The sequence below is a fragment of the Rhinichthys klamathensis genome, unplaced genomic scaffold (genome assembly GCF_029890125.1).
Source record: "Rhinichthys klamathensis goyatoka isolate OS25496 unplaced genomic scaffold, OSU_Roscu_1.1 h1tg000006l_1, whole genome shotgun sequence".
Taxonomy (NCBI): domain Eukaryota; kingdom Metazoa; phylum Chordata; class Actinopteri; order Cypriniformes; family Leuciscidae; genus Rhinichthys; species Rhinichthys klamathensis.
In genome coordinates this window covers 5,086,335-5,110,245 of record NW_026606559.1, presented here as the reverse complement: position 1 = coordinate 5,110,245, position 23,911 = coordinate 5,086,335, and the positions used below count along the sequence as shown (strand labels likewise).

The following is a 23,911-nucleotide window of genomic DNA, read 5'->3' as shown; positions in this document are numbered from 1 at the left end:
TATATAAAAATGATATATGCTTTCAATGAAAAATGCGGAACAGTTCGTTCATGCGTTCATGACCTCAAGGCTAGATTATTGTAATGCTCTTATGGGTGGTTGCCCTGCATGCATAATAAACTACAGCTGGTACAAAATGCAGCAGCTCGAGTTTTTACCAGAACCAGGAAGTATGACCATATTAGACCATATCATCAGTTAAAATGACAGTTAAATTAATGAAATTAATGAAATTAATGAATTAATGAAATAGTTTTTTTGCTTTTATAACAAACTTGAAACCATTTGTTTGTTTTGTTTATTAAAATTTCAATAAAACATGTCTAATCAATTAAATTCGATAATTGATAATGAATTAGATTAACAACTTATTTTTAACATTAATCATTTATTAAAATATTTAATAATAATATTGTCCTATGAAATGCATTTTATTCAGAAAATTAATGTTTCTTTTTATGATTTAATCCAAATATATTATCAAAAACGGTGGTAATCAAATGTAAAATTAAACTTGTGTCCTTTTATTTTTTGGGGAAGCGCTGCAAAAACGGATTTACTAAATTAAACCATCGACAAAAAATATATTCCTTTAAATAATGTTTAATTATTAAATAAAATTATTATTGTTGTTATTATTATTATTTTGAGAAGTAGAATAGTAATATATTTCTGTCATAATTTCTCCTAGTAAAACCGAACTTTTATTTTGACGGCTTGTAAGTGAAGACCAAAAATGTAAAAAAAAAAAATTGTTTCAAAGTGTATTTGACAATGGTTTTGTTTTTCTCAAATAAAATTATGAAAATGCTCATTAGGAGCTCTCTCAGAGCAGCTCTGGAAATGTTCATGTATTCATATCCTCAAATTGTTTGTGAGACGCTGAAAACACCATGAACGTCACGCGTACTTGAGTATGTAGTAGACAAAGCGGCGCAGCTCACAGAACAAATAGGGTTATATATTTACATACAGTATTTTTGTGCTTAAATATTCACAGACCATGTCGCCATTGGATTTATTGCACAGTTCTACTTTCCATGTATTCATCCATCCATTATTTTGCGTGTTTTACGTGACATCTACGTTATGTAAATTTCATTTTCATTACTGGATTCCGGGATTCCCTCTGCGACTTACGCAGTCATTCGGCCTTAAGTTATATTCGGGACATACCTTTATCAGCAGGAGGGATGGTGTCCTTTATATCCTCCTTTTGCAGCCACTTTGCGTCCACATTTTTTGCAAATTGGATATATATCCTCGAGGACAACCACGCTTTTTTTCTACAAAGTATTTTCATACTGGCCATAATTCGCTTCATAAGAATTCGAGGGTGCTTCGCTTTCAGCTTCAGCTGGGTCTGCGTCACCTTTTTTGCGCGTTTGTTCTCCTGCCCTTCAACCAATGCAGTAGTTTCCGGAGTGTGATTTTTTTCCTCCCTTGTATTATTATTTTTTACTCAGTATGATTTCAAATGTAGCGAAGTAAAATACTTCAAACAAAACGTACTTAAGTAAAAGTACAGATTTTAAAAAGTACACAAAAAAACTACTCAATTACGTAACGCGAGTAAATGTAATTTGTTACTTTCCACCTCTGGTTGAGGGTAAGTTGCATGTTATTATGCATAGTTTACTGTTATTACTTTGGTGAGTACATGTAACATATGTAACAAGGACAATGTAAAATAAAGTGTTACCCTTGTTTTTAAAGTGCTATATAAATAAAATTTGACATTGAAGACAGCACACAGCCTAATCTGTTTACACAGAGTACCTGTTATCTTATAGCCGCTGGCAGCCAACTGCCCCGCCATGTATTCGCCATCAGAGCTGTTGTGAGAGCAGCCCCACGTCCTCACCCAGATCTTCTGTGTGCCAGGAATCACACTGTAAATAAGGCAGAAGATTAAAGGTTTATCATCATAAATGCTTGCTGTCCAGGGTTGTTTGGATGTTATATTCTGATACACATGGATCAAAAAAATAAAGATACCTGAAAACAATGTAGGAAAATCTGAATCTATACTGTAAAGCAGTCATCTTCAAGAACGTTTAATAGTGATTACATTGTTGTAGATCTGACATGGCCCACACTGTCAAACATTTATTTCCAAGCTTTATCCACTAGATGGCAATATTTAATCAGTGTAACTAACTATCACAAAATTATAGGTTTGATTAGTAAGATTTGATTAATAAGATTTATTATATCAGTCCGCACAGACAATTTTTCATAACAAATAAAGTTAGATAATAGATAATAACCGAAAAAGGTGTAGGCTGAAGCCTTTGCTTATTAAGCCTACCCTTTATACATATAATTTATCAATCAAATGAGCGTCACTTTTTCACTGGAATTGATTAATACAAGACAAGAGAAAAGAAAAAGAAAAAAAAGAAAGAAAAAAAAAAACAAGGTATACATGTCAGATGCTAGTCCAATAGTTTAAATATTAAATAAAATTAATAAATAATCATATAATTCAGTATGAATAGCATTTTTTATTATTTACCACCATGTTTTTAAACATCTTCTAAAATTTACAAAGTCAAATAAACAATTTTAATTCCTTATCCAAATTATTCCATAGATTTATCCCTTTGACAGATATACATCTATTTTTTATATTGGTTCTTGCCCTTATTTTTTTAAACATATGCATTCCTCAGTTTATACTGACTTTGTCTTATTTCGAACAGCCTCTGGATACAATTTGGAAGCAAATTATTAAAAACTTTATACATTGTCTGTACAGTATAAAAATAAAAAAAAGCAACTAATTTTAAGGCATGTAAAGTATTAAACTATTTGTTGGTTCGTAATAGTCAACGTGTTTTATTATCCTGATTGCTCTTTTTTGTAACATATATATTGGATTTATATTGGTTTTATATGCATGTCCCCACACCTCCACACAATAGGTCATGTATGGAACTATGAGTGCACAATACAAAATATATAATGAGTTTTCGTTCAGAATATGTTTTGTATTATGTATATTGCAATGGATTGTGACATTTTTCTTTTTACATGATTTATATGTGGTTTCCAGCATAATTTATGATCTATTATAACACCTAGAAATTTATTTTCATACACTATTTCCTCATTTTTTTAAATCTAGGAACACAGTATATTCATTATTATCCATTGAAGTGGAAATCTCTTCTACCATTTCCATAACTGCCATTGAGGTCGACCTATTTGCTCTAAAGCCATACTGATGTTCACTCAATAGTTTGTGTTTATCTATGAAATTATCAAGCCTCCGCACAAATAGTTTCTCAAAAAAAAATTTGAGAAATGGGAAAGTAGAGAAATTGGTCTGTAATTGGAAAAAAGATGTCCATCTCCACTTTTAAAAATAGGAATAACTTTAGCTGTTTTCATATTATTTGGAAATATACCGGTTAAAAATGATTGATTACAAATATGTGTAAATGGTTTTACTATATTCTATAATATTTTTTAATAATAACATGTCAATATTACAATCATTTGATTTTTATTCTTACAATTATTAACAATATCAAGTATGAGCTCCCCTAATAAATATTGAATGATTATTTCTAGAAATATTTACTACATCTGCCCTGTCCTCAGTTCTCTGCTCCACAATCTCTAGTGCTAACATAATATTTACAAAATACTCATTAAATGTATTGACAATGTCATTCACTTTATTTATAATTCCTGAATGTTCATTTACAAAATAATTTTTTTAAATTTAGATTTAATAAAAATCAACTTTTCCAGTATTCTTTTTAATTATACTGTTAAGAACTTTCCATGTTTGTTTAGTGTTACTCTTATACCCGTTCAATAATGTTTGATAATAGTCCTTTGCACTAAATCTTAATACTTAATTTAATGTTATATATTTTATAATTATTTTCAGCTTGTTGTGTCCTAGTTGCTATAAATTTCCTGTATAATACATTCTTCTTTTTACACGCCTTCTCTATTCCCTTTGTAATCCATGGTTTGTCATAATTTTTGCGCTTCCTTACAAACTTATTGGAAAAAACAACGTTTTTCATATTTTTCAATCAGTATGGTTAAAAAAAGCATCATAGGCTCTATTTGGATCTTCATTTACATACACCATACTCCAGTTTCCTTTTTTCATTTGGTTTTATAAAAAATCTTTGAAAGATCGCAAAAACTGGAAGATGATCAGTCATATCATTTATAAATAATCCTCCTACAATTTTCCCTTCAATTTAATTTGTATATTATCAATTAGTGTAGCAGTGTCTGATGTTATTCTACTTGGATTTGTAAATCACTGGAAATATACCTTTACTACACATTGTATCAATAAAATCTGTTGTTCTCATGTCCATTTGGAATCAACAATTCAAATGTTAAAATCTCCACATATAATTTTTACCTTTTTCACATTCCATTTATCTAACACACCTACTAATTTATCCATAAATGTATCAATATCAATGTTCCTGATGTTCTATACACACAACTAATAATTATATTTTTAGATCGTTCAAATGTCGATTTCTATGGTTAAGCATTCCAAAATATTTTCTATAGTCAATGACATACTTTTAATCACAATACAATTTAACGCTGTATGATGTATCAACATATAAAGTTGGAAACTCCTCCTCCTTTTTTGTTAACTCTGTTAATCGTAAACAAAGTATATCCATCCAATTCCACATCTTGTACTTTCTCGTTATCAATCCAGGTCTCTGACACAGCAATCACATTAAATTTGTTAAACTGGCACAAAAAAATCCTTAATTTGTATGAAGTTTTTATAGAGACTTCTACTATTAAGATGTATTATTGATAATGCCCCTTCCATTACCACATTTCTATTAAATTTATCTTCTGTATAATACTCACAACAATCATAATTTACTTTGAGAAAGTGGTTTTCCGGGTCAATATTATTACCAATCTCATACATTTTATGATCTGTGTGATTGAACGTTTTAAAATGACATTTTTCGTACTTAGTGACTTTGTAAATGGCCAGACACACAGTGCTTATAAATATATTCACAAACTCCACATCGTCAATATCTCTAAATGGAAACAAAAAATCCTGATCAAGGTCCATCATTTATATTGATGATCCGTATGAATACGGTATTCCTCCGCACAGTCCTCCCTTGTAGCACGCGTTTCACACTTATCATTTTACATGGATAGTCCTCCTCGCAGTCCTCACTTATCCGTACTGGTCCAATTCTTTAAGTTATCTTATTGTCAGTACTTTGGCTTCTTCAGGTGTTCCATTTAGCCGTATCATCACTGCACTTTCTTGTCCATAGCTTGTATCTTGTTTCCTCAGAGTGCGTGCGTGTCTTACGATGTCTGCGTTCTTTTTTGTAAGATGTTCGTTCAGGTACACCCCCGTTGCCTTCAGCTTCTTTGCCTACTTCAGTAACTCGGTTTTATGCTTGCGATTCACAAACCGAACTACTATGGCAGGCTTCACTCCGCTGTTCCTTCGTGGAAGGGTATGACAGGCCACAACATTTTCAGTGTGAATGTACATATTCTTGCTTTCAAAGAACTTGATTACTTGTTTTTCCAGCGTTTGTAGTTCCTCTGGCAGGGCATTTTCACCGACGTTGTCTCTGGCCACAGTACTGGCATACGTTCGGTGTGTTGTTTCCAATCCGCTTATAATTAAATCCTCCATTCTTGTATATTGTTCCAAATCGTCAATCCCTCAATTCTCTTATCCTTCTCTTTCACAAGGTTCTTCAGTTGTTTAACTTCATCCATCAGATCAACAGCTTCTTGTTTAGCAAGTTTGCTCAATTCATCCGACATTAAGTTCAGATATTTTCTAATCTCCTCCAACTCTTCCTCAACTACGTGCTACTGATTTTCTTCGGTGGCATTTTGTTTCGTATAATTCAGCAATATCAATTTAGTTTAGTTTAATTATTCTCACTTTGTTCTTTCTTAAGTAACTGCATGCCACAAGGTGCCGCCATCTTGGACAAATCAAACCCCGCAAACCATTAGGTTTCATTCAGATATTTATTTTATGTAGTTGTAGCGAACAAGAATCATGATTCTTTCATGCTGAACGCAATGAACACATTCGTTCTAAGATCTCCAAAGCTCGCAACCTGTGACTCATCCCATCTAAGGCCCCGTCCACACTACTGCGTTTTCGTTTAAAAACGGAGACCTTTTGCTACGTTTGCACCTCCCGTCCACACTAAAATGGCAAAAACGGAGACCCAAAACGGAGAAGTTTAGAAACGCTGCCGATCCGTTTTTCGTTTTGAATCTCCGGAGTGCGTTTTAGTGAAGACGGGTCAAAACAGAGGACTTTAGAAACGATGACGTAGTAGAGGCTCACGCTCGGCTCTATGATTGGGTGTCATCAGTCATGGCGTATATCTTTGCTAGCAGCTGTTGTACAAGTAAATTCTGCATTTTACAACGCTATAACTGCCTACATGTGCCGGAGTCAAGCTATTATTCGAGCGATCTGTGACAATTCCTGTGTGCAGCGGCGACGTTGACCGTACATGGAGCGTCGGTTTGGGGTTAACCCAGAGCATGGTGGGATAATTTTATCAATGAAGTTGTGTTTACACCGGCACGCGCATGCCCAGTGTTGGTGAATGGTCACGTGATCCGGGTTTTCAGTCGTTTTAATGTGGACGGAGATAAATTCTAATACGCAGCTAAAACGCTGGTGTGGACGGAGATCGTATTCGTTTTAATTATCCGTTTCTAAACTAAAACGCAGTAGTGTGGATGGGGCATAAGGGCGTTTTCACACCTGAAAGTCCACACCAAGGTCCGAACCAAAGGTCATGTTTTGATACATTTTAAACACTCGGTAAGTTTTGGTTTGGTTTCACATTGCAATTATGCGAGCGCACTAAAGAACTTTACATGACATACTTGTGTCCTGTCGTCATCATCTATGTGGGCTGCATCTTGACATTGATTGGTTTGTAAACGGACGTGCGTCTGACGTCAGCGTGTTGTCAATTCGGCGGGTAACTTTGACAAGAATAAAAAAAAAAAACCTTTGACAAGAATGAATGAACAGACGCATATCATTGTCACTATACTGTTATTATTACGGCCTTACTACCTGCAGCACCAACTATACTCGAGGCTAGTTCAAATTCGCCAAATGAACGTCCTCGTTGTGCGAATATTTTATCGTCGCCGACAGGAAAGGAGGAGAAGACTGCAAGCAATCCTGCGAGAACCACCAGAACTTCCTGTAAATGGTCTGAAAGTCCGAACCATACAGAAAATGCTTTCACACTAGAAACGAACCAAACCTTTGTTCAGTTTGATCCGGACCTAGACTACCTCTTTTCGTCTGACCAAATTTCGTCTGTTTGGTCCGGACCTTGGTCCGGGGGAGGTTTCACACCTGTAATTTTGATTCGGATCAAACTGAAAAGTCCGAAAATCCGGACCAAACAAGGTAGGTGTGAAAGGGCCCTAAATCACCAGCTTAGCGCCAGAAAGTCTGGGGTAGATTGCCTTTTCGACACCTTAGAGAATCACCAGAACACACCACACATTCCCCAGCTCTGGGTCCAAGCTTCAAAGAGATCCTAATCAGCTCTCCTAGGTCCTGGAAGGGAGAGTCAGAGACCTTTTCATGTCACAGACATGACACACACACACATACATGGACTTTTCATTAGGTAGAAATGACCACTTTTAACGCCCCCATAAACTATGCAGATGAGCCGCCTTGACAGGACAAAGAAAGACTTTTCCCTCTCAAACATCTCTAAGGTGATTGGTCATTCACCCCAAAGGAGGTGTGAACTTCATTGTCCTTAAGAGGACGGAACGCCAGTTATCCTTCGTCGTCGCCAGTTATCCTTCTGTCTTCAGTTATCCTTCTGTTACACAACAGACTACTTCGGGTCTGTTTTCTTTTGTTTGTCTTCTTTAGTTTTTGTTTTCCCTTTTCGTATTCTCCTTTGTTCATTTCTACTTCAGTTTCAGTTTCAGTTTATTTATAAAGCACATTTAAACACGGCCACTGGCCGACCAAAGTGCTGTACACAGAGAAAGAAACTAATGCAATTAAGAGACATAAATAATGACAAGCAGTTCAGAACAGCATGATCATTCTAAGCTAAAAGCGACCGAAAATAGATAGGTTTTAAGACAGGACTTGAACTCAGACAGAAAGGAAGTTGTTCTAATATAAAGTGGGAGCTTGTTCCAGAGTGTGGGACCAGCCACCTCAAAAGCTCGGTCTCCCCTTAATTTTAGCCGGGTTTTAAGTATCTGAAGAAGTAGTTTCGTTTCAGATCGAAGACTTCTAGTGGGAGAGTAGAAGTGCAGTAAATCAGATAGATAAGAGGGTGCTAAATCATTTAAAGATTTATACACCAGTATTAATTTTATATTCAATTTTAATATTTACCGGTAGCCAGTGAAGGGATCTCAGCAGGGGGGTGGCATGGTCAAATTTCCTTTTTCCCATAAGGAATCTCGCCGCCGCGTTTCGGCCAATCTGTAGGCGGGCCGTTTGGGACTTTGATACACCGAAATAAAGGAGGTTACAATAGTCCAGGCGCGAGTTGATAAGAGCATGGATCGCAATCTTCAACGAACGTTTAGGGAGATAAGATTTAATTTTCGCTATAGAGCGAAGATAGAAAAAACTAGATCTGATGACAGCACTAATTTGTTTATCGAATTTAAGAGAGCTATCTAAGATCACACCTAAGTTCCGTACCTGGGGAGCAATAGATGAATATATAGATCCCAGGTCAAAATCGTAGATTTGCCTAGTTTCTGAGGGGTTAAAAACAATAACTTCTGTTTTGTCTGAGTTCAAAAACAGGAAATTTCCAGCTAGCCACTCTTTTACCTCAAGACATGTTCAGGGCTTAAAGTGAAAAAAATTCCTGAGCCTGAACTTTTTTTTGGGGGGGGGGGGGGGGGGGGGGGGTGGACTGCACAAACTGACTTATCTTCAAATGGAACCATTTATGGCATCATTTTATTAATGAAGGCCAGTATCACTGATATTAATATAGCTAATGATGTCTCGATGAAAATTCTTTCCCCCACAATTTTAGGGATATAAAATAGTCCGCACTGCATATATTAAATTAGATTAATCCTTATTAAAGCTACAAGCGTTCTTTAGTCAAAGAGTAGTTAGTAGTTTTCTCTGTTCCCTTTGTTCTTTGGTTAACTTTACTGACAGACAGAATTAGTGGCTACTGTCACTTTAAGATCTACAGCTGGTGACAGGATCTCACGCGTCTTATTCTCTCACTACTCTTTACTTCCATTTAAGATTTTATTTAACTCATTTAAGGTTAATAATGATTGATTCTTGTGAGGATACTCGACAAAACGGACATTTTGGCATAAATATGTGTGTTATTGTTCGTTCAAGCGCGAAAGAGAATTCGATACTGGTTCGCGAATTTTTGTGCCTCGTGTGTGTGTGTGTGTGTGTGTGTGTGAGGAGGACATTTACTGAAGTGCCTTCTCGTTTGTCTTGTCGCACATTAATGGTTTAAAGCATTTGGTGGACAAACTAATAACTAATAAGAGCGTGATCATAACCCTAGCTAAAGAATGACAAAGAACGGATATGCAGCGTTAATTGTGTTAAATATTTTAAAACATTAAAGCTGGACAAAAAAAAAAGAAATCGCATACGTTAACGTTGACAGCACTAACTTTACTTGTCATACATTGCTGACAGAAAATGAAGCGGTTTAAAGTGGACTTGTTTTCATGGTAGGCCTACACATAATGTTTTTTTTTTAGTAAGCTACACAGAATGTTCTACATTAAATATTTAACTAACAGTCTGAAGTTACCTAGCAGCAGTGTATGTTAATGTTAGCTCAGTCAACATAAGGCTAACATCAAAAGGTGTAGACAGAAAATATGATTATGCTGACCTGAGATAATTTACGAAATCAACCAACTCACATCTCCTTTCTTTCTTTTCATCCATGATGACATTAAAGTCACCTGCTGTTGTTTCTGGAGTTCTGCGCTCCATGCTTTCTCCGACGACGCTAACGTGAGGTATGGATCTCAATCACACTGTTGCCAGGACCCGCCCTGCTCTGCTTCTGATAGGCTTGTGACGTTAGTTAGAGCTGCGCTCCTCTCATATGATTGGTAGGTGAAATCAATTGACTCGAAAATATTAAACCGCATTCAAGTTCCTAGTTTCAAATGTAGCCGCGCGGTATGCGCGCTCATAATGGAAGCGGCGCACTCGTTTTTTCCAAACGCGTCCGCGCCGAAAGTGCCTCCGACTGTGATTTGCAGCCTGATTAATACATTTTGCCTGCGCCGGAGGCCGGACCTGCCCTCAAGCTGGAAATCCGGCCCCCGGCCGGAATACTTTAAGCCCTGCATGTTGTGAGACTGTCAATAGCACTCTTATTTTTCTTAGACAAAGGCATATAAATCTGCATGTCATCAGCATAAAAGTGAAATGAGATATTGTGTTTCCTAAAAATAGAGCCCAGAGGAAGAAGATATAGTGAGAATAAGACAGGAGCTAAAATAGAACCCTGAGGCACAACGCAAGATAGATTTTGGAGTGAAGAAGAGAAACGTCCAATATTTACAGAGAAACGTCTATCAGTTAAAAAAGATTTGAACCAGCTCAGGACCACGCCCCCTAGTCCAACATAAGACTCAAGTCGAGAAATGAGAATCGTGTGGTCAACGGTATCAAAAGCAGAAGACAAATCTAACATCTAACATAACTAAAAAGACAGATTCTCCCGAATCTGTAGTCTTATAAATATCATTGAGAACTTGAGTTTCTGTACTATGCAGTGATTTAAACCCCGACTGAAACTTCTCAAAGATACGATTGTCGTTTAAGAAAGTCTGAAGCTGTAAGAATACAATTTTCTCTAATACCTTTAAAATAAACGGCACAATGGATATAGGACGATAGTTAGATAAATTAGAGGCATCAATTGAGGGTTTCTTTAGTACCGGTGTAATTGAGGAAATTTTCTAACTCGAGGGTATAGCTTCCTTCATGCGAAGATTTGTTAAATAGTGATCTCAACCCTGGGCCGACGGTATCAAATAATTTCCGCAGATAGCGAGGATTTAAGGTGTCATACTTACAAAAGGAAGGTTTAAGTTTAAACATTATTTCCTTTATGTTATGTAAAGAGACAGGATTGAATGAAGTCCAGAGGGTAGGTGAACTCATCTCTGTTGGTATTTCCTGTTTCAAGACTTGAAACTGAGCTCTCAGGTTAGAGACTTTATTGCCAAATAATCTAGCAAGATCCTCACAGAGTGCCAAAGATGGGCAGCAAAGAGAGTTTGTAGGAGGATTTAAAATAAAGTTAATGACCGAAAAAAGTGCCTTTGGGGTGTGGTGACGTTTCTCAATCAATGTAGTAAAATAAGAAGCTTTAGCTTTCTTAACCGCATTCTGATATGACGATAGACAGTCTCTTAAGATCTCGTACGAGACCTGTAATTTGTCTTTTTTCCACTTCCTTTCTGCTTTCCTGCATGACTGTCTCAAGGAGCGTAAACTATGATCAACCCATGGCTCAGATTTAGATTTAGTCTTAGATTTAAAAGACTTGAGGGGAGCAGTAAGATTTAAAATATCTTCCCAAACAGTGTTTATAAGGGAGAGATGATGCTCCACATCAAGGTCAGGGAGTGGGGATTCTAAGAACAAAGTAGGATTAACCTCATTCTATAGCTTAATAAAATCCATTTCAAAATCAGGTAAATATGCACGCGCTTGTGTGGTGTTAGAAACAGGTGTGATAGTAAGCAGAGGAAGAGACATTTTAAATAAAATAGGAAAATGATCAGAGATTGCAGAATCAACAACTTCCACTTCAGGTAACCCATATGATAGAATTTGATCCAACGTATGACGCGATAGACACGTATTTGACACTAGAATCGATCTATTCTAGACAATTGACATTAATATTTAATTATAATTCGTTGTGATTAGTGTTGCTTTCGTCAACGAAAATTATGACTAAATATCGTCGTCAACGAACCTTTATCACGTGACGAAAACGAGACGCAACGTAAATGCTGGTCATGTGACGATGACTATAATTAAATGTATAATGCAATATTGTTGACGAATAAAAACGAGACTAAATGTGGTTTACAAAATAAAAACTATGCTAAAATGTCTCTTCATTTTCGTTGACCAAAACGAGACGAAATGTTATTTAACGTTATTTCGTCTCGTTTACTTGCATTATTATTATTATTATGCAGCATTTCTGTTTCCTGTGTCACTTCAGGTGTTGCATCAGATCGCACTGCGCAGACGCAGGCGACTTCACATCCTCAACCCCCACTCGCGGCATTATTTAGAAGATGCAGCTGCGTGAGTTACGGCTGTTTCACACATACTCCGTGTGTAGTGCGTATGTGGTGCGTGTTGCGGTGTGTATGCAGGAGCAGCACGCGCTATTGTTCTTTCACGTGTGCTGCGTTTGCAGTGCGCAACTGATCTACGGCTGTACCACAATCACAACATTTATTTTCTATTTTTTATTTCAAATCAATATTTTTAGCCTACATCCATTATGTCCATTATGAGGTACTGTGTAGATCTCAGCTCTGCTGTTATGCACGCACCGCTCCTGGAGCGCATTGCCGGACAGGCACCGGGTGCGGTGTGAGCGTTCTAACCATAGGCTCTAACCTATTAACATGGGTGCGGGGAAAAACATACACATGCACCACATACGCACTGCAAACGGAGTATGTGTGAAACAGGCGTTAGCATAAACAACAACAAACAAAGTTAAGTCTGACACAGAGAAAGGGATTCGTCTTTGGGAGAAAAAGAAGAAATGACATTTGGAAAAACTTTCATTTCATCATGTGTGTAAGCTACTTCTAACATGTTTGGTTGGTAAAATAAATATGTTGTAAATTCAAATCAGAGCGTCTTCCGTGTCTGGAATGGATGTATTCTTGAGTCTAAGGTAACAATAATATAATAAGATAACTATAAGAAGATAAGATTGTTTGAAATGGGTTTGGCTAAAAGAAAATTTTGGTTTCGTCTATACTACTAGGTACTTATACAATATTGACTGGGTTAAATAGAATTGCATTACTAAAAAGAGACTAAAACACAATTTTCATTGACTAAAAAGAGTATGAACGTGACTTAAACTAATAAAAACTAAAATGACAGCTTGACACAAAGACTAAAACTAAAATTAAAACAGGCCGCCAAAAACAACACTAGTTGTGATTGATTATTGATATATTCAATTGATCTATTTTTGCCTACCTGTATGGATAATTGATTATAATCCGTTGTATGTAGTTGTCCATACAGATACATTGGCAACGTATACCCTTTACGGGTAATTTTAATCTGTGTATGCGATTCCTGATCATATTCATGATTAGTTATTAAAATTATATTTCCTTTATTTGAGCTAGAATCACTACATAGTGATCCACCAATCATGATTTTTCATGGCTGATTCAGATTTGTTTTTTTACAAGCAAAATGGCTGATTCAGATACCGGTTGCCCATTTTTTTCTGCCTAATGGATAGAGAGTCAGACTGGTAACCAGAAGGTTGCGGGTTCGATGCTCAATACCGACTAAGGTGCCCTTGAGCAAGGCGCACCCAAAAATCGCTCACTGGGCGCCGCAGCAAAAATGGCTGACCACTGCTCCAGGTGTGTGTGCGCGCGTTCACTGAACACTACTCGTACTACTGTGTGTCACTGTGCACTAACTTGGAAGAGTTAAATGCAGAGGACAAATTCCGAGTATGGGTTACCATACTTGGCCTTCACATGTCACTTTCACTATAACAGGCACTTGAAATTAGAGGCAACCACTGAATTCACACGTAGCATTATCAGTTGTTTTTGATTCGTATTATTTCAACATTTAAAACAAAAACAGAATGGACTGAAATCAGATTTGAGAATTATGCTACATAAGAGGAATACACAATTGCAAAATTGAAAATTCACTCTGTAACAGTAGGTGGCGCTTATGGAACAGCAGCAGTTTCCTTGCACCGCTGTACACAAAGCAGTGCTGCGCTTATAAACACTACCTTTCAGTAGGGGTGTAACGGTACACAAAAATCACGGTTCGGTACGTACCTCGGTTTTAAAGTCACGGTTCGGTACGTTTTCGATACAGCAAAAAGAAAGAAATGCCAGAGAAATTTCTTATTTGTTAAAAGAAAAAATATTTTTAAATAACTGAGTTTTCCTACATCTTGAAACTTTCAGGTTTATAAATGGGGGTCATCTTTGAAGGATGAACAAATAATGTGTCAAAAAATCATCACATTAAAAATAACATTTAAATATATATTTATGTATATATTATTTGAGTTTTGAAGAGCTGGAAAAAGATGTGTGAAGTACTTGAAAGCAGTTCACTATTCCAGCCAAACTGGTTACAGTTAGTGTTAGCCTACTATATTAAATCCATGGTGAATGTTGCTGGTCTGTGGACGTAAAGTATTACTACTTCATTCACGGCACAATGTTTCTCCTGGTTTCCACGTCAGCGCTGTTTGATCTAATAGAGAACTACGGTTAATAACGGAGAAATGTGAATGCTTCTCACTAGATCTCGCAGCGATGTTATTACTTCAGTGGTGAATTCAAATGTTTTCTTTACTGGATCTCTTAGCGCTGTGTTGTAACAGTGTCGCTTGATCGAGATCGGCTCGCGCTGCACAGATGTTGCTGGTCAAACGATCCGTGAAGCACAATATAATGAGTAGCGCAGTTTCGTTCCGCTTTCATTACGTTTGCCATTTGATGTTGCGCAACGTTGTGGTGATCGCGCCAGCGCAAATTTTGTCGGCAAGAAAAATGGTCCAAGGAATCGTTCGGTTTGTATGCGTACCGAACCGGAAGCCTCGAACCGAAACGGTTCAATACGAATACATGTACCGTTACACCCCTACCTTTCAGAGATACATTCATATAAACCACTACCCCCAATTATTATTAATAATTTTTCTTCCAATATTTTGAGCATCGCAAACAGTGAACTTGCTGTGCCTGGTACAGTATTTGCTCTGCTGATGCGTCTTGTGTTCTCTTCTTTGTGTCCGTCTTCGGCATGTCCCGTCTCTGGCCTGTCTCCTGTTTACAGACTTTGCAATATTTCCATACAAATGGCATTTTGGGAAATGATCGTAATACAGTTTGTGTGCAAGTCTGGAATAGAGATCGGCCAAAAAAAAGAACTAAAAACCGGTTTCGATTTATGGCCAGTTGACTGGTGGTGCACCTCTATTTTATGTTAGTTTCTGTTATAACTTCATCTTTACAGGAGCCTACTGTTGCTATAGCGACAAATGCAACTTTAATGCCTATCTGACTGACAGATAAACTGCATTCTTACTTCAATATCTCCTTTTACACAGCAATTATTGCAAATTAACATATAAAATTACCAGAACGACTTTTCTGGTAAATACACAAATAGGATGTTCACACATGTTCTCTTAAAGGCCAATTCACACTGCAAAGACAGACCAACGGCGACAGTCACCAGATTACAGCATTATGAATCAGACATTCTAATTCCGATTCAGCATGTTCAATCAGCAAAAACAAGCTCCGACAGACACCAACACACTCCAACAAGGGGTAACATGTTACTTATAAATAAGAAGATTATTTTCTTTAGCTGATTGATTTTAAGTATATGAAGATACACATTAAGATACATTTTAAACACCCCTGCCCGTGTCTAGATCCGGTGTTCTGTCGATTTGTCCAACCTTGTCAGATTTTGCTACCTCCAATTAAAACAGTCAGTAGAACCATTCGACAGCAAAAAATGCTAGCCATCAGATTGTGCAAACAGCAAATCCTATTAATGTGTTTGAGGCTTTATTAACATCCATACCTACCCCTACCTTAAACCTACTCTTAAAACAATGCATGCTTTTTTTTTAAAATGACACAATATAGATGTGTGCAGTATGCCCTGGTAGGACAATCTGGTGGTTAGGATGAAATGTAAAGACACCGGGCCCATACCTACATTTTTGGTGAAAAATGTAGGGGCTCTTTAACCCTCTGGGGACCAAGGTGTTTTTGGGGTCCTTGAGATGTTTTGACAAGCCCTGACATTTGTGCTTTTTTCAGCTGCTTATAAACATATTAATGGCACAGGTGAAATTACACTATTTAGCACAAACAGGGCTACCATAATATGTGAGCAACATGTATGTACATGTTTGTATTTTTGAGAGAATATTGTTTATGCATGGTTATTGAAAAAACTAAAAATTAAATTTTCTGAAATAAAGCCACAAAACACATACTAAATATGTGTCAACCAGACTTTCGACTAATGGAAGTTGTGGCCTAGAGTTTTTGCTTCAAAATGATCTGAAAATCATCCTGTCTAATCATTCACATAACACAATAGATTCTTTTAAATTGTGAAAAACATTTTTTGTTAGCCAAGGCAATATGCAAATGGGCGTGAATGGCCCAACCCCATTGTGAATAATTAGGTGGTTGAGAAGACAAAGACGACCCGCATATTAATGAGCCTTTCATTCAGGTGTGTCACACAAGAAAGAATGCAAGGACAATATACACACACACACATATATATTAGGGGTGTAACGGTTCACAAAATTCACGGTACGGTTCGATACGATACACTTGTGTCACGGTTCGGTACGTTTCCGATACAGCAAAAAGAAAGAAATGCCAGAGAAATTTCCTTGATTTAATTTTTTTAATTATATTTTTATTAAAACTAATCATAAAGTATGATATTTTTTAACTTTGAGCAATGATGGAGCTATACTTAACTTTTCTTAGGAGCTTATAAAACAAAACAGCTCCTTGGACTAAATTAAATGTAATATTGTAGTAGTTATAAACAAAGGTTTATTTTAGTTCAGATTAACATTTGAGGGCAGCAAAAATGTAATATTGTAGTAGTTATAAACAAAGGTTTATTTTAGTTCAGATTAACATTTGAGGGCAGCAATTGTATTCATAATGTCAAAATAAAACCGACGTGATGTTACTTGAAAGCATTATAGCCTACTATTCCTGCCAAACTTCCATGGTTACAGTTAGTAGTGTTACTACAGTAAATCCATGGTGAATGTTGCTGATCTGTGGACACTGGATAGTTCATTCATGGCACAATATTTCTTCCTGGTTTCCACGTCAGCGCTGTTTGATCCGTTAATAACGGAGAAATGCGAATGTTTCTCACTAGATCTCGCAGCGATGTTATTACTTCAGTGACGAATTCAAATGCTTTCTTTACTGGATTTCGCTGTGTAGTAACAGTGCTGATGATTAAGATCGGCTCGCGCTGCATTGGTCCAAACTGATAAACGGTCCGTCAACCACACAATAACGAGTGGTTTCGTTCCGCTTACATTACATTTGCCATTTGATGTTGGGCAATGTTGTGGTCACGCCAGCGTCTCTTACATTATGAGCGCGCTTGTCACGCGTGACGCGCCTACATTTGAAATAACAAAATTTTGGTCGGCAGGGAAAATGGTCCAACGAACCGTTTGGTTCAAAAATGCGTACCGAAAACCGAACCGAAAGCCTTGTACCGAACGGTTCAATACGAATACGTGTATCGTTACACCCCTAATATATTTATAATAGTGCTGGGCAAGTTAACGCGTTATCGCGTTAACGCATTTATTAATTAATGCCGACAATTTTTTTATCGCGCGTTAACGCAGTTTTTTTTATTATTATTATTTTGAAAGTCCGTTGCTCACTGGCTCTGAATACACATAGGCCTACAGTCAAACCATGATCACAGGAGGGGTGGAATGTTGGTCAGCCAGCAAATAACCCACCCAAACAAGCAGTGGAGAGGGTTTGGCAGGTTCTCTCAGGTGAACAGAAAGGGAGACAGAGCTCCGCGAGTGAATGACAGGCGCTCCATGGATAGTAACCATGCAACGGCTTCTGTGCGCTACGCAGCTGTAGCCTTTTTAACTTAAATTAAAATTATACATAACTTTACCTGATAGGCCTGCGTTTAGTTTAGCGGGGATGCTCTGCCATGTGAATTCCCTCCTGTTGATGTCCTGATAACTATTTAGATTCTGGAAACTCACAAACAGCGAGCCGAGGATCAGTCTCTCTTCCAATGATTTGTGCTGCGCGTCGTGTACAAAAAGTTAGACAATTCAACTTCGGCAACGGGCGGGCGCGTGCGTGAGGCGAGCATGACCGCAACAGTTTCACAGAAACGCACCCGCTTGTCGCTGCACCTGTGCTCGACCACTTCACCTCACTCTAGGCTGATTTATACTTCTGCGTCGGACCTAAGCCGGAGCCTCTACGCTATAGACTACGCGTTGGTTTTCATTTATATATCTGCGTCGTTGTCCGCGTTGACGCGCAATTACACATGCAGAGGGAGAGTGTGAAACCCGGGGAGCGGTTCTAGCAATCACAGCGCTTGCAGTACGCGTAGAATTGACGTTACATTTTTGGAGAGATGCACGTCAGGGTACGCGCGCTACACAGCTACGGCGCGAGTTCGACGCAGAAGTATAAATTGGGCTTTACCTCTGTTTAATGTAATCTTACGTGGGAAACCATGGCATGCCATGACCAAACCTAAGCTGCTATCAGAGAAGTAACGTTGGTCGACTTATATCTGTAGTAGTGATCATGACCCTTTAACTAGACTGTTTCTGCTGCTCCCTGATACAAGATAGGCCTACCTGTTCAGAAAAAAAAGAAAACTGGACTCTTTTTAACAAGCTAGATAAAAGGTAATGCAGTGGCAAATAGCTTTGTTTAAATATTTGATTTGATTACGTTAATGTTTAAGTTGAGATTTACAAGAAATATTGTATTGATACTGTGTAAAGGGAATACTGCTGGTATAAAAGCACCTTATTTGTTTAAAGTTTTTGCAAACCACATGTTATTGCACTTTTGTAGCAGTACATTTAAATCAAAAGTGCGCAATACACTACTTTAGAATTCATTATTCAATATTGCGCACAACAATGCGATTAATCGCAAGAAAATCATGCGATTAATCGAGATTAAATTTTTTAATCGTTGCCCAGCACTAATTTATATATATATATATATATATATATATATATATATATATATATATATATATATATATATATATATATATATATATATATATATATATATATATATATATATATATATATATATATATATATATATATATATATATATATATATATATATAAAATCAAAATATAAATGAAAGTCAAAAGCCCATTTTGGTAACACTTTACTTGAAGGGGTGTGCATAAGACTGACATGACACCTTCATAACCATGACATGACATGTTATGAATATAAAGGAAGTTTTATGCATGTTTATGACAACTGTCATTAAGTGTCTTTCACTCAATTATGACATTTTTAATGCAAATATGACATTGTTTGAGATGTCTTGGTAATGACACCTTGACATAAACCAATACATCATAACCTGTCATTGTCTTTGTCATGACAACTTGACATTACTAAGACAACACAACCTGTCATAAACATGACATAGCAGATTAATTATCAAACTTAAGAAACCACTTAGCTTTATGGGTTAACATTACATTAAACTGTCTGGTGGTTGGTTTTGACATTGGCTGTCATGAAGCCATTATAACTTTTTAATGACAATTTCAATTTGTACCACTGTAGTTGAGGTCACAAAAAATATTCATGACACAGTTATAATGGCCTGATGACAGCCAATGTCAAAACCAACCACATGACAGTTCAACTTAATTTAATGTCAAGTTGTCATGACAAAGAGACTGACAGGTTATGATGTTTTGGTTTATGTCAAGTTGTCATAACAAAGACATCTCAAACAATGTCATATTTGCATTAAAAATGTCATAATTGAGCGAATGACACTTAATGACACTTATCATAAACATGCATAAAAGCTCCTTCATATTCATGACATGTCATGTCATGGTTATGAAGGTGTCATATCAGTCTTATGTACACCCCTTCAAGTAAAGTGTTACCCACATTTTTAGTCATACCTGGAAACAAATCCTGTTCAAATAGGTTATATGGGCCATTCTACAGAATTGGTTCAAAGTTAGAGTTGGAAACATCTTGAAAAGAAAATTGTCTTTTTCCATAAATGTCTTAGTAGGCCAATAAATTTTATCATACATATTTCAAAGTTAATGATTCATTATTTTGATATAGCTTGCATTGGAACAAACACTATTCTTAGTTGATTAGTTTATTGACAAAACATACTATATATTTAACATATGAGCAGAAACTGCTAACAAAAGCTTATTTGATGTCTATTTTAGAGTTAAAACTTTATAATCTATCCAAAACTAGTCACACACACACACAGAAACATGATTCAAATTTAAACAGTAGGCTATTTTTGCGTTTACAGACACTAACGTTATTATATATCGCGATTAGAACAAAGTAGGGCTGGGTTTCGATTCAAATTTCAAGAATCGATTCGATTCCGATTCTCAAGGTCTTGAATCGATTATCATTTTTCGATTCGATCCGATCTGATCCGATCTTCGAGATTTAGATAAGTGTTTTTGAAAAAAGCTTTTTTTTTCCAGCTGTTACCTGAATTACAGGACTGTAGTTATGCAACATATTGATACTATTATTATAGACATTTAACTGCAAATTAATGGAGTATTGATGGTTGTAAAGAACAATCCCCCTTCCAGAGTGTTGATACAACTGCTTTCACAAACTTGCACTGGTGTAGACGACAGAGGACGCAGAGGTATATCAGCAGCAGTACTAGGGCTGTCGCGATTACCGCAATCTTGTAGTACCGCGCTACTGACAAGTCAACCGCAGAGGATTGCAAGTAACCGCAGCAACCGCGATATTCACGTTTTTTATCTTGTTCCTTCTTGTTTTGAAGTTCATAATGATAACAAACAAGACTGTTTATCGTGGTGATGTGTAGCCTACAGAGGCTTCGCACAGACAGTGAATATGAGAGATCGGCAGAGCGCGTGCGATTACCTGCGTCTGTCTTTGAAGTCATATGTATTCGTGAAAAAGGTTGCCGTGTCAAAGGAAAGCGAAATATTTGTCGTATCATCCTTTTAACTTTCACGTCACGGGTATTTACCATAAATGCGCGTCAGCAGCAGCGCTGGTCAGCATTCCACAGCGCGAGGAAGCGCGGGGAAATAAAATCAGCGAGTCACGCATTGAATCAATGCCATATTGGTCTCTCTAATAAGTGAAGCTTCAGCTTCAGCGATACCCATGCGACGCATTGCAGCTCAGCTGAGCCTTGAAAAGTGGAACTCAAAGTTAAAAATAATTAACACCTTGTTTCATTACATCTCTTAATGAATCAGCTTTTTGGAACGTGTTCGTTGAATGAACGGTTTAATGACTCACTCACTCAAAGCCCGTTGTCGTAACAATGTGCGCGCTGAGTGAAAGCCTTTCAATGCGCATACAGGGATCTCCAGTCGCGGCAAGTTAAAGTTCACGGGGAAATGTAAGCCTATTATTAAATCGATCCTCTGAGTTACGGATCAATCTTTAGAAATTAATATCAAAATCGATTCAGAATTAGTGAATCGATTTTTTCAACACAGCCCTAGAACAAAGCACAAGAATAAAAACACTTACAGCTCAGCACGCTCCTCGAAGTGAAAATAAACCAGCACTTGTTCTGAGGTAGGTAAATGTCCCAAGATTATTCCTCACAGCCGCGCAAGACGACAGTACATTAATCTGACTAAATATAGTGTGTTTACCGAGTTTATGTGGGCGTTTACACATCTCAATGTGTTGCTTCAGATCATTAGCATTTGAATAGCGCGCGCTCTCCGTGGGCGTGTCACATTAGCGGAATAATGAGATGCGAGAACGATAATGAGAACGGCTGACACCTCTCTCTTTTTATATAGATTACATAAACAGAGAATATTTATTTTAGTTTTAAATTAGATAATTTAAAAGTACAAACTTATATGATCATAAACATATTGCTCATGTCTGGGTGAATAGTATTCGCTGAGTTTTGTTTAAGTTTAGAGACGTGCTCCAGAAAAAAAGTTCACGGACATGGAGAGGCAGAACGCACACCCTGTTTATTTTCCAAAAGCACAATATTTTATTTCGATTGTAGGTGGGCACATAAAAAAGTAGACATTTAACAGTTTATTTTTTAATATGTCTCAACTCCGTATGACCAGAAATGGAGTAGTTTAAGTCTATTTTTCTGCTATGTGAAAAAAATCTGCCAAAACGCACCGGTGCGTTTTCCGTCCCCAGAGGGTTAAGGTCAGGTTTGTTGATATACCGTACCTTCACATGATCAATGTGTTACATCTCAGTGATTTTATTGGATTTGTCACATTTGCATCCTGGTGTTCATGGTTGCAGTGTTTAACATCATACAAGGGTTTACTTAAAGTTGCACAAATAGTTGAAAAATGATTGATTAGTTGTGACTAATCATAAAAAAAATGGGTCTATTCCCATTGTGTGTGTTTTTCTTTTTGCAGCAGCAGCAGCAGCCAGCAGCACTGAACATTAGCCAAACAGAAATCAGCTTAATATCACTTAAACGCAAGCTTCTTTTGTTTTCAGTGTGAGCTCACTGATGGAGCTCTGAGCTCTCGTGAATGCTCTCATTATCTCATTTTGGTGAGAGTGCAGAAGTCGCTTTCTATCTGTATGCAAGGAGATCCAGGAAAGATCCTGAAGATCTGTCATGTTTTCTGTCTAAATGTATTTAAGGTAACTTTTAAGGCAAAATGTGAAAGTGCACATTCCCATAAACTACGTTATGCACATTATCCTGTGGGAATTAGGGCTGTGCTCAGAATATCGATACAACGTCATGAACTCCTGGCGATGCGCCGCGCGTATCGATACAGCAGCTGCCGTATCGATACTGTTGTGCTTTTGAATGTAGCCAGGGCTCGAATTTCGGCGCGGGTATTGCGCATAATTTTAATCATTCCCGCAGCTCTCCCACTTATAATGCGGTAAATTCCCGCAAACATGATTCACTTTAGCATGTAGGTTGTATTAGTAAATGAATCCACACAGATTATAAAATCAAATCAGTAGTTTTAAAACGTTCTGCGAGACGCAATTTCACAAACAGCGTGAGTTCAATGGTGCTGTGTCTTCTCTCTCTCGTCTCTCAAAACGGGCTGCTCAAGGCAAGCGTCAAGTGCTGGAGCCGGTGCAACTACACGCTCGTGTTTAGGAGTCGGTACATGACGGAATATTCACTTGCATAATCGGGCCAGCATTAAAGTTTACCATTTGCGCGTCTTTAAGTCTTACCAGTTTAAACATTCAAACGATTTTAAACTATTCAGTACTTGCGCGCTCTCTGAGAGTTGGTTTTCTCTGCGTGCATACATAGACAAGCCACCTCACATACAGCTCGCGAGATTACATTGCTTTAACAGACTAAAACACGCAAAATTATGTCAAAAATTTCGGTCTAGGCAAGTATTCTCTAAACACAGTTGGTTATGTCTTAAATAAGCATAAACGTTTTTAACAGCAACGGCAATTCGCGGTTGTGATGAAGTTAAAGGACAAGTTCGGTATTTTACAATTAAAGCTCTGTTTTAAGATCGTTTCTGATGAAATAGAATGGTTACGATTGTTTTTTAGACAGATGCTGCTGTTTTGAGAATTTTAGGTTTCTGTGGATACCGTTTTTGCTTTTATGGAATGTTTTAAGTTTTGTTTAGTCATTGAGCAGTGTAGACATGCTTCAGTGTCACTATAACTGTCATTTCAGTTATTGAGGCAGACTTTAAAAGCAGAAGGAAGAGCCATTCTAAACATTTTTATTTATTGTTTTTATTTATTTTATTTATTTATTGTTTTTTTATGACAAAAACTAAAT

General features: G+C 37.1%; 1 protein-coding gene across 1 annotated transcript in view; it reads right to left on the bottom strand.

The window, feature by feature from the left end:
- Nucleotides 1-23,911, bottom strand: part of cdkal1 (CDK5 regulatory subunit associated protein 1-like 1) — a 474,679-nt gene that overhangs the window by 439,205 nt on the left and 11,563 nt on the right. Inside the window, exon 3 of the mRNA XM_056257716.1 lies at nucleotides 1,780-1,892. Within this exon, the coding sequence (XP_056113691.1) occupies nucleotides 1,780-1,892 (113 nt within the window). The remainder of the gene's footprint in view (nucleotides 1-1,779; nucleotides 1,893-23,911) is intronic.